The sequence below is a fragment of the Pteropus medius genome, unplaced genomic scaffold (assembly GCF_902729225.1).
Source record: "Pteropus medius unplaced genomic scaffold, Ma_sr-lr_union100, whole genome shotgun sequence".
NCBI lineage: Eukaryota > Metazoa > Chordata > Mammalia > Chiroptera > Pteropodidae > Pteropus > Pteropus medius.
Window position 1 is genome coordinate 565,704 of NW_024352148.1, and position 12,245 is coordinate 577,948.

Here is a 12,245-nt window from a genome sequence, read left to right on the forward strand (position 1 = left end):
CCGGTGACACACTGTGAGGACGATGGTCCTCTCCTGCGGGTCCTCTGCCCGCAGAAGAGACGCGTCACGTTTTCTGTGCAGACGTGTCCGGCTGCTTTTCCAGTGGCTTCGCTGGCTGTGCATTGCGCATGCCCCTTGCTTCTCTCTTTTGGAGACGGCCCGTAGTTCATTCTGGGAAGTCCCAAGACATTAAACTGCCTTCTCTGCGTGACTGGTCATGAATGCTGTCGCTAAAGGGTTTCTCAGATGGGAACTCAAAACAATGAGCTTTCTTCTTACACCTTCCCCCGAGTGGACGATCTGTGTCTTCGGAATGAACAAGGGGTTTTCATGGGAGAATAAGAAAGAGCTTCCAGAACAGATGCCTGAGAAGACGGGACACTTGGAGCTTCTCTGGGCTGCTTCTGATCTTTTGTTAGATTTTGTTGTCAATTCAAGAATTTTTTTATTTGTTTGTTTCAGACTATCACTGAAAAACACAAGCTGAATGTTCCTGAGACGATGACCGAGGTTCTGGACGTTTCCGATGAAGAGGGTGAGAGCTTTACTCAGGCTTGCACATCTGTCCTGTTTCCACACAGGGGCGAGCGTCCTGTCTTCAGGTGCTGAGCAGGTGCAGTGGGTGTGACTGACAGCACCTTACCTGTAAAGTCACGTCTTCACTTTGTTCCAATACCTCGACCTTGCCCATTGGGGAAGGACGGTCTGATTCGTGTACTTTAAGCTGGTCTGAGCTTTAATGTCTTAACTAAATACCAGGGTTGAGAAGGGGAAAGGAACTGGAGCTCGGCCACCTGTTAAAATAGCCACCCACTAATAACAGTTACTGTTGACAGTGCTTTAATTATGTTAAATTATATTTTTTGTTAAAATGCCCTAAAGTGAAAGGTCTCCGTGTATACTCTATCAATGGCATATCGAGAAATCTCTGCTTTCTGATTGGTTCAGACGTGCAGACTCTATTTTAAATCCAGAGGAAAAGAACCTTAGGAAAGGTTAAAATAGCACAGCAGTAAGTCACAGAAATTCAACATAAGACTTTAATTCTTTAAGTCAGAAAATATGCCCCTTCTAGAGTTGATGAACGTTATCTAAGGTGGCGGGTGTCAGGTTCTGAGAAGCCCCTGCTCTGCAAGGAGCACTAGGTACTACTGGATGGAGTGACTTCATGCTCGAGTCCCCACCAGCAGGGTTTGGGGCTCCCCACCCGCACTTCAACTAGAATAGTTGACTTTTCTTGTGCAAAAAAATCTGATGAAAGATCACGAATGCAGCACACGAGGTATGCAGTCAGTTTCCATGGTACCGCTGTTGGTCGTGTGCACCTGTCTGAAAAATTATTGCCCTACGGGGTGATACTAGGCCCCATACTAATTGCTTTTATGGAGCAATAAAAAAGATATTTCTTTAGGTTTTGTAAAATGATATAATCATAAGGTACAACTTTACGTTGTGACGTCTTTGTTGGAGGCCAATTTGTCAGTTCGCCTACTGGTAATAGGCGTTGAGCTGAGTCAGCTTTGATAAGAACTAATGACAGAAACAAACAGTTGTTGGGTCAGTGTATCATGGTGAGTTAATTAAAAGGTATGACCAAAGCCAGTGATTCCAAGTATTGGTTATAATAATTTTGTTTTCCATCCTAATCCTTGCTAACTAGTTTTCCGCATTCATGTATGCCTACCATGTTTTGTTTTGTGGGATCGTCTTTCTTACTTTCATTTATATGTCAAACAGCTTTTAAACAGTCTGGTGACCACTTTATTGATGGGGAAGTACTTAGTGATTCAGGTACCTTTAGAGGAAATTGTTGGCGTGAAAGCTTTTGTTTGCTTTTAATTTTTCTTAACTGGTTAGAAGTAACTTGCTTAATATTTAAATCTGGGTGCCTAATACTAACCTGTTTCACTTGAAATAGCATGTGTGATATGGGTGCCGTTGTGTACATGTACATTTGAGTGTGTGGATTTATTAACTTGGGAGTTTAAAGCCATGACTTATTCTATTAATGATTTTGTAATTATTGAAACATATTAGCATGCTTAAATTATCTAATGTTAATTAATATTTTATAATATTTTTCCAAAACTAATATATCTTCTTAGAATACAAATTTAGAGAACAAATAATTCTTTGATGAACTGACATCGAGCTAGCATGAACATGTTAACATCTAGGTTAGACTGCTTGAACCAAAAGTAGTTTGTGTCATCCTTGGATGAAGATATGTTTTAGATGTGGTTAAAAATATATTAAATTAGTAGTCATGTGGTAATTTTTAAGGTAGCTGGGTATAAAGTAACCTTTTAAATTTTTTCAGGGAAACTTTGATATGTAGAGAAAACGGATGGTATGAAATAGTCTATCTAGCAAGAAAGTTCTGTGGTACATGTGGTACCACCTTAAGCAAATCTATCACATGAAAATCTAAATTTAGAAATCATATAAGTTAGGTGGTGATTATCAAATTTAAAATAGTTCTTTATTCCCAAAATAATTGTTCAGTATTTCCAATAGCTTATGTGTTCAAAGCATTTACGGGGCTTATAGAAATTCCATGAGTCTGAAACAGCCTCTCGGACCTGCCGTGTGTAACATAACAGCTGGCTATAAAGTCCTGTGCACTTTTAGAGGAGCTGTCACGTGTTGGAAGTTGTTAGTGATGAGAGCGTTTAGCCTGAGAGAGAGATTGGCTAATGATCGAGAAGATCTTTGTGGTGAGGGAAGGTTTCCATTTTTTTTGATATGTGCGAAAATGTAATAATATTTTTTCCTGGAATGAATTTCAAGTTGAAAAATCCTTATGTATAGGACACATCTGAGTACTGTGAAATAACTCTTTTGCGCAAAGAGTTTGGCTGGTCGACGTTGCCAGCTTCCGTATTTTGTGCAGTTCACGTGCTCTCATGGACCCTGCCGCTGTCGCCGGTAGGACAGAGTGCAGCCACGTGTGTTGGGCGTGGTGGCCAGTGCCCGTTCCCTGACGTCGGTGCCTGAGTATCCAAGCCAGTGCCACGTCCCCGCCGGCGGACTCGCTGCCACACATACAGCAGTCAGCATTCTCTGCTCAGGAACCCTGGGCGAATCGTGAGAGGGTGCTGCACGCAGAGCTGTGTGCCTGCCTGGGGGCGGGAAGGGGTCCAGAGGCCAACACGGGGCAGGCCCTCGGTGAACGTGCTGAGATCACGCACCGTTCGTGAAGCGTAGCTGGTGGCATCGTGTCATTCACTGCCTGGAGGGCTTGGAGGTTTTAGGGAGTGGAGAGGGGACAGCAGGCAAGGTCCTCAGGCAGCGAAGTGCATGAAAGTATGCTGGCCGCTGCGGAGCGTGGGTCCCTAACACACCGGTGTGGGAAGTTAGGTATAGTAAAGATTTCATTAACGATGGAAACAATTAAGTTGTTTTTGTTTGTTTGTTTGTTTTTGTTTTAAACAAAGATTAAACCGCAGGGACATGCTGAAGGAACGTTAGGAAAAAATTGGAAGGAAGCAGATATCTGAGAAAGAGAAAGCGTTTACTAAACATCCACAGTGCTCGGTGCACGGTCTCATTTTGAAATTAATTTTTATTCCATTTAACGAAAAAGAAAGATCGCGTATAGCAGTCCACCCAGTGCTATTGCGCTGTCCCCTTTAATTCCTGTGTCCCCAGAGGAGATAGGCTGGGATGGCCCCTCATTTTTTTTTCTGGTGAGGAAAGGCTTCCGGTGAGGTAGGGGGAGACCACGGGAGTTTTCCAGAGACGAAATCAGCTCTTGGCCACTGGTTCGTCTCCGAAGTTAGCAGCACCTATTCGTGGTTTGACTGGGGAGAGGCAGCGTCCAGTGGGGCTGAGGCAGGTCTAGGGGGCACTGCATTCCAGGAGGTCTGTGGGAGGAAGGCGCTGACCGCAGGTGTGCAGGAAGGTGGCAGAGGGGAGACCCCCCTGGCAGGGCGGGCTGCCGGGCTGTGGACACCCCTCACCCACCAGCCGGCGGCAGGGGAGGGTCGTCGTATTTTTGGACACATTAAAAACTGACAGTTTGAGCCGTGTGCAGAGTTTCCCAGTTGTGGACCAACTCGGGCAGCTTGAGTTTCTTCCCGAGCTGAGTTTTCACATTCTTCTAGTTTCCACTGGCGTTTCCACCTCACTGTCACACTGCGGGTCTGCACAGCCACCAGGCCTGCCACCTCCACGGCCTGCGGGGTGAGGGGCTGCGCTGGTGGCAGCAGGATGGGCGCCCGGACGCGTGCCTGCCCAGCTCCCTCCAGCGTCGGCTTCGCATCCGGCCGCTGGCACCCGCGTTCAGGGACTCTGAGACATAATCACGACATCAGGGCCTGTACCTCAGGCCGCCACAGGCATCTCCCAGACCCGGCCCTCACGTTCACCGGCACAGGACCTGGGCGGGCATTTTTCCGTGAAGGCTTAAGGAGGGCGGATGCAAAGGACCCACCATCTCGTGAACTCCCTATCTGCTCATGGGAGTCTGCTACACAAGAGGGAGCGAGTCAGTGCGGCACACTCGCCGGCCCCACGGGGCGAAACTGCCACCCTGAGCTTCTCCAGACCCGGGGCTCCCCGGGGGGAGAATGGGGCCCGCCGTTCTCTCTTCTTTCTCTGTCCTTGTCTTCCTTCACCGTGACGAACCTTCTCCCCACCAAGGGCTGAGCAGAGGGGAAACGGGAGGAGCAAGACAGAAAACATGGCAGGTAGGCCTTATGCTATCGAGGAGTTCTGGGTCATTTTAAAGACCAAGAAATCAGAGTTTATTTCGAGTCGTCTTTGTTCTCCGTGACCATCTTGGCTGCTGAGTGTGGTGAGAACTGGACAATGGGCCGTGAGGGTTGCAGGCGGCAGTCTGGGTGACAGGAAGGATTCGATGCTGGAGAACAGCACTCAGCTCTCTTGGATTCTTGGGGTGCACGGGCTTCAGGGAGTCGAGCTGCGGGGAGAGAGAGGGTGTTCCGTCAGGCCTTGGGGTCAGCGATCTGTTGGGCCTCTCGCTCGATCCAGGAGGTATAGCTTGGATTTTATGACGGATCCTGCATCCCACCTTTCCCTTCACTTTTTCGTAAGAGTAGATTCGATCTTCCCCAATGTTAACAAAACTCATATTTTTTTCCTGAAAATTATTTAGGCTTATATCCAAAGCACACAATGCCTGTGTTTTCTTAAACCAATTCTTAAAATGGATATTAGAATTTTTTTCCCAGAAATGAATGATGGGGGACCACAATTTATTTGACTCCTATCTAAAGATTTATAAAGTAACCAAGAAGAGGGAAATTGTGGGAAATTGTGGGAGAAACATCTCGAAAGGCCTATCATAAAAAGTCTGAGCTTCTCGATCTTGTCACTGTGCTCGGACACTGACGTTCTTCCTGGATTTTTGCCGTTGCTCGCCAGTGTGAGCACTTACTATCGCCACGTTATTCCACGTAGCATTCTTGAATAAGTAACGCATGTCACTCTGTCATTCGTATGTTTTTACTGCTGGCCGTGACCCCTTACACACTAGCTTCTCATCTGAAATCCCATCATGTCCCCCGTCAAAACCGCACCCCGACAAGGGACCAGCTCCAACACCTCCAGCTTCACCGGAGCTTTCTAAGGGTCCACCCCCAGCTTCGCGGCTCAGATTTACTCTCTCAGCTCTGGCAGCCAGAGGTCCGTGCCAGGAGTAACCAGCGAAGGCTCTCGGGAAGAGAGCCCCTCTCCCCTCCAGCTCGGTCTCGTCCCGGTGCTCACCTCCAAGTTAGGCCATGACCTCGGTTCCCAGTGAGCCCACTACACTGTCCTAAAGTGATCGTCCCTCCTCGGACCGTGTTGGTTCTTGGACAGCCTGCATTGTGTGTCTGATGCTGCTGCTCACCTGTGGGCACTGTCACTGTTGGCTCTCGCTTTGTGCGGGGCACTTGTTAAGTTAGGTCGTTTAAGCTATAAACCAGCCATCGTCATAGAGAAGCGAGTAAAGAGGACTGAATGAAGAATTACAATCCAGGTCGTTATTTCTTCTTGGTAAGAAGAGGAATGTGGGTCAGTTACTATTTTTCTCAGTTTTAACACTTTGCACTGCATGCGTTCTGTGTTCTTCTAGCGTGCCGTGTTTCGGGGACGTCAGTGCTGTGATGCCGATGTTCAAACAGTCGTGATCATTGCGTAGCTGGTGTTATATCCCAGAAGTAATTCTTCCTCCGTTTCCTGTTGTTTCCAGGTGACGACACAATGACAGGTGACGGGGGAGAGTACCTGAGGCCTGAGGACCTGAAGGAGCTAGGTGACGACTCTCTGCCTAGCAGTCAGTTTCTGGACGGCGTGAATTACCTGCGGTACAGTCTGGAGGGAGGACGCTCTGACAGGTATTCACGTGAGGCTTACGCTGGTATTGGCCGGAAGTGAGTGTGACATGCAGTCATGATGAGAAGTAGACACAGTCGCTGGCATTCAGTGGGTGCCTGCTCCTCTCAGCCGTTAGCGTGTTCTCCTGCTGCATTCTCTGGCACCTGTAAGTGCCCATTTTAAAGAATGGGAAACTGAGGCCCAGAGAGATTGAATAATTTAGTAAAAGTCAGACAACTAGTAAGAAGCAGAGCCGCCGTGCATAAGATCCCTCTACGTCTAGGGCTTTCTAACTAAGTGGCAGTTATAGATGCTGCCAGTCTCCTTGGGTTTTGATGGTAGTGCCATCATTTCTGTGAATAAAAGCATGTTGCAAAGAAGGCTTAAAAGGAAAGAAATTCAAAAGGAGCATCAGGACAGGATCCCACAACAGCCTGGATACAAAAGCAATCTGAGCCAAAGCTGAAGGAGCCCAGGGTTTCAGGTCGAATCTGGAGAGATCTATATAACATTCTGAAGTATCAGATAAAGGCTATTTTGTGGTTATTTCTAATGAGAACAACTGGCATTTGTTATTTTTTGAGGCATACTGAGTAAGAACATTCCATGGCGCCCGTCGAGGTCTGGCTGCCAACTTCGGGGGCGTGTGTGGCTGTCTGCAGTGTGACGTCTTCGCCATTTAGTAATCGTACATGTAGAGCTTTCGTTATACGCTGGGCTCTGGTATGCGCTGTACCGGCATATCTGGAGTCTGAGAAACGAACGCCCTAAAGAACAGTCCATTCTAAATGGATAATCAGCAAAAGCAAACTTTTCTTGGACTTTCCTTGCTCCGGTGCCCTCTGCCCTGCCCTTTTTTCCTTTAAATTCACTGCGCACACAGTACGTGCCTTCTTGGGCTGGCCTTGAGGTAGGTGCTGGAGATACGACCATGACCAAGACACATACGGTGGCTAACTTCAGAGTCCAGCGGGGCGGGAGAGAGGCTCGGCCAGCGGTGCCACGGAGCGCCTTGAGCGCTGCGGCACAGGCTTTCTGGACAGCGGGGCGTGGGCTTGCCAGTGAGGGAGGGTGGGGAGGCCGCAGAAGCCTCGTGAGACCCTGGTGGACCACGTGGTGGGGTGCATGTGCCAGATGGATCACATGGGCAGGCGCAGAGGATGGAGGATGCTACGTTGATCCCTCGGCTTCAGCAACTTGCATACAGGGCGGCCCTTGGGCTCAGGGTGCAGAAGGAGGCGCCACTCGCGGGGACGGTGACAGGGGCTGTGTTCCGATATCGAACTGCGATGTGCTGACAGATTGGGACCTTACAATCCGATTCTTAAAGGCCTTGAAATTTCAATAAAGTGAAATGTTTATGGCTTTGTACAAATTCATCATAATCTGAATAATAATATTACTGCTAACCAATAAGGCTTTATTTTCAGCATGGTCTTTTTTATTGAGAATAAGTTCTTGATTGCTTTCCCTTCTTTGAAAGTACTTAAGCTGAGAAAGCATTTAGGGTAACACTTTGTAAATAGGTTGATGGTTTGATAATTCTACTTAAACTGAGCACTCAGCAGCCCATCAGGAGTCAGGCGGGGGCGTGAGCCACACGGGTGAGGCGGCTGCTCTCCCAGCCCCGTGAGCATCTGTGCTCACGATCTCCAAGGCGGGTCACAGGCAGCATCTCCTTTCCATGGTTTCCTCGTCCATTGTTTTGTTTGGTTTCGCTTAGGTAATTCAGTGTGCTATCTTTTTTCGGTAACCATTGTCCCTTTTCATTATTTCTTTATTTGGTACGCTTTCAATAGTACCGTGCCCAGGTAGGTGTTACATAGCATGAAAACACGACCTTCCTGACCCATCCGCTTTTCCCTGCTCACTGCTTACTGTGTGTGTGTGTGCGCTGGAGGGGCTGCTTATGTTCTAGAATTATGGATTTAGTCTCAAATTAGAATTTTTATGTATTAAACCGAATAACCGTTTCAGCTAGCGGTGTGAATTGATGACTAGATTGGAAGTCTCGGACGTGCCCAGGCACGACTCTGCCTGCCACAGCTGCCCCTGTGGTTGGCGAGACGTGACTGTGGCTTCCGGAAAGGCACCTGACCAGCCTGGTGTAGTCGAGGTGACAGAAAAATGGCGGTGCCGCTGAAGCGCATGTGGGCGCAGGAGAGTAGAGCGAGGCGCCGTTCATCGCGCGTTAGATGAAAACACAGCCAACTTCTGATCGGTTTGGATTTGGGATCCATTTTATTATTACTTACAAATTTAAAATGCTATCCAGATTCAGTGGAAAGCACTAAATAACCATGAGCCATAGAAGCTTCTCCAAGTATTAGAGCAAACACATTGAAACCCTCAATGTCTGTTTGTTCAGATGGGTTTCAGAACTCCATTATCGAACGTCTAATAAACATTGCAGCTCACTAGAGTAGTAATTATGACTTTTCAGTGAAATTATAGACTGATACAACCTCACATGTGTCTACAAAGCAGAGTACCATGGTGAAAAAAGTATAAAATCAGGCCCATCACAAAACTCCCAGCACATCTTAGCTGAACCGCAAGTAAGGATTTACACTTGAGAAGCCGCAGACATTGTGGCTAAGTAGCATTGTAGGAGGCGGGGCACAGAGGTGGAGCGAAACCCTGGAGGTATTTAGACATATGGCTCCAACTTACTCGTCTCTCTCTGTCTACACACCCTAACCATAATCTCCTTTTTGCGATTGTAAGTCACCTTGTCTCTTTCCTTTCTTCTTTTTCTGTATTTCTTTCTTGTGGGCCTTGAAGAAAGATTAAAAAAAACAAAAACAAAAAAAAAACACCAGCATCCCTCTGCCTCTCCGGGTTCAAAACCAGCTGGGAGATAGACCCAGAAGTCAGGTAGACGGGTATCAGAAATTCACTTTATTACTGACACGTCCATCGCGGAATGCGGCTTTACATTCTCAGCCACGTGGGCCTTTTAACACCCATCCCTAAAAGGGCAGACACCCACCCAGTTACGGCATGTCCCTGGGCGTGGCGCTTGACACCTGGACACCTCCTTTGCAAGTCCAGACGTTCACCGCGGCGGCAGCCACGTCGCTAGCTCTTAGCTGAAGCGCCTTTATGTACCGTTTGGTTTGTTCCCATCCAAGCGAAACCCCCGTTTCCCCTTCGAGCCTGTGTTTCTGCTGTTCCCGCGCTGCATTCAAGGGTCACTTCTACCATTGTCAGCGTCTCCATGTGCTGTTAGGAGCAGGCAGCTCTGCCCTGTGCCCCGCTGCCCCTTGCCCCTTTGGTACCGTTCATTTATGTAAACCTGGCACCTTTATGTGAAGCCACATCTGGATCTTTGAATTCTAAAGCCATGGACAGCAACTATGTGATTACCTGTCAATTGGAGCCCGGTGGGACTTGCTGGGGGAGGTAGCCGAGCGTGCAGACAGCCCTGGCATTTCAAGAGGTCGGCCCTCGGCTGGCCCTCCGCTGTCTCCTCTCCCTTGGCCAGGTTCACAACGAAGTAAAGGCGAGTGGAATTCAAGACTGTTGCTTTAGTGCTGCCGGCTACAAAACACATAAAGTGAGTCTTAGTGATTCCTGTGGTTTAAGGCAGGAAAAATTGCTTAGTTCACTACTTGAGACAAAATTTGCTGAGATTAAAGACACCTTTCCCCAGTAATTTATCCTTTTCCCATCCTCAGATTCGAGGTCAGGCCAAAGTTACAGTAGCCCACGGCCCTTCTATGAAGTGCGCCATTAAAATCCAGCTGCACACTCGGAAAACCGGCCTCAGTGTGAGCTGTCTCTGGCTGCCAGGACTGACGCCCCCATGGGAGGTCTCCCCAGGCCTCAGGCTGCTTCCGCCTTGGTTGGGTGAGGGCCCCCAGACTCCTCCACGGGGCCGTGTAGCGTGAATTCCCAAATTACGTTTGCATTTCATTTTATCATAAACACACAGATACATGCTGGTGTAAACACATGAATCCTTCAATTCGTGTCGCTGTCCCTTTAAGTCAGGGTCTCCTTGGAGGCATAAAACACAGCAGACTAGGAGGGAGAAGGCCCCAACCAACCACAGATTGTCTACCCAGTGACAGTTCTCTCAGAGGTAATTGAGCTTGGAGACATCGACAGCTTGAAAAGATGGCACCGTGTGGTTTACAAAATTAGTATATTTGCAGAATGAAAGCAGTTTCTACCAATCTCGTGCTACCTGACGCTCGGTCTGTAATTCTGCAGTCTTGGCTGGCCAGTGCCTCTGAGCTGGCAGTGAATGAGACTTTGCTTCTGTGAATATTGTGAGAGCTTGCATGTGTCTTTATTTTCCCTATGGGCTTTGGGGTAATATTTTGAATATACATCTTTTAATTCTTTGACCAGCATGCATAACGTATAGCTTATTTAAGCTATCAATTTGTCATTTGAGTGTACAGATTGATTAGGAAGGAATAAATTTGCATCTGAGAATGCCAAGTTTTACCCATCATATTTGAGGATATGATTTAGAACTTTGAGATTCAGATTTCACAAAAATGCTTATCAAGGCCTAAATCCCATTTTGAAGCCAAACCTCATTTTGAGTGAGTGTCCCTGGCAGTTCATTCTGTGCTGGTAGATGTGTCTGTGCGCTGGTCGGTGCTTTGAGATGGTTTCTCGTGTGCCGTGTCACATTGCCACAGCGACTAGCAGCTGATGCTTTGCAGGACACGCAAAGGGAGCAGGGCTCTCCTGCGACACAGTCTCGCTGGAGACACAGGACAAGCGAGGATCTGCTTCTGCGGGCAGCGTGCATGTGGGTGCGTCCCAGCCCTCTGCTCCTTCCACGGGAGTCCCTGACACTCCGCCAGCCACCGCCAGGGAGGAGGGCGGCATGGAGAGGAGGGAACATGAGCGAAACGAAGCCTGTCCCTCAGTTGGTCCCTGAGGGCCGGCTGCCCCCTCCCCGCACAGCTTTCTTAGTTGCAGAGAGGTTAACGTCCAGCACAGACCTAAGCAGCCTCTCCCAGAGCTACTCCCATGGGAAGTTCTCGTACTGGCAGTCAGCGAGCGACAGTTGCTGGCTTCAGACCTTTCTGGGAGGAAAGTGAATCAGATGAGGAGTATCAGATTCTGATTGTGGGCTCCCAGGGGCCCTGCCGTGGAGCGGGAGGGACCATCCAAGGGGCCAGGGTGGTGGCTGGATGGGAGCAGGCGGCCGGAGTCCTGCGTCCGCCCCGGAAGCTGCACGGCGCTAACAGCGCGCTTTCTCCTCTCCCGCCCGCGCACCCGCCGCCTCCCGACCCTGCCCCGGTGTCGGTGTCTGACCACGGCCGCCCGCCACCCCACCAGCCTTCGGTCCTTCAGTTCCGACAGGTCTCACACCCTGAGCCATGCCTCCTACCTGAGGGACAGCGCCATGATCGACGACACGGTCCTCATCCCCAGTCACCAGGTACGTGACTTTTGCCTTCACCTTCCTAGTTTCCCGTGAGCTTTTGAACATGACCTGATGCTGGAAATTAAAAACCTGAGAAGGATTTTAATCTGAGAATCATCTTAGCTCAGTTGAGAGGTAGGGTAAGAGGTCAAAGGGTTTTTCTAAATCGTGAAAAACATTCACTAGATTTTTCAATGAGCAGAATTTTTCTAGAATAATGTGCTGCTTGTTTCCTCGGCTCTTCTTCATTCTTCCAAGGAGATTATATATAAAAATCAATTCCCTTATAAAATCTCTATTAAAGGAAAAAGCGTGAGTAGTGTGCACTTAAGACACAAGGCAATAGGCACGGGTGGAATCGCACCTCTCGGTCCTCAGCATCGCTGTCCACCGCAGGAGACGCAGAGCCCTCGGAGCGCTGTGGCGCGCCGACTTCACCGGCGCTGCCTGGCCGGGCGCCGGGCCGCAGGACACCTGCTTTCTTCAGAAACAGTCTCGCAATTGAGGGCTTTTATCAATGATAAAATTT

General features: G+C 48.6%; 1 protein-coding gene across 12 annotated transcripts in view; it reads left to right on the forward strand.

Annotated features, from left to right (window-relative positions):
- ANK2 (ankyrin 2) overlaps positions 1 to 12,245 on the forward strand; it is a 281,232-nt gene that overhangs the window by 215,585 nt on the left and 53,402 nt on the right. For 6 of the 12 annotated variants that reach the window (XM_039846887.1, XM_039846889.1, XM_039846893.1 and 3 more), the window contains exons 22-24: positions 463 to 535; positions 6,197 to 6,341; positions 11,629 to 11,731. In XM_039846887.1, the coding sequence (XP_039702821.1) occupies positions 463 to 535; positions 6,197 to 6,341; positions 11,629 to 11,731 (321 nt within the window). Of the gene's footprint in view, positions 1 to 462; positions 536 to 6,196; positions 6,342 to 11,003; positions 11,097 to 11,628; positions 11,732 to 12,245 lie in introns of all 12 variants that reach the window. The other 6 variants (XM_039846888.1, XM_039846892.1, XM_039846895.1 and 3 more) reach the window with 2 other exon arrangements.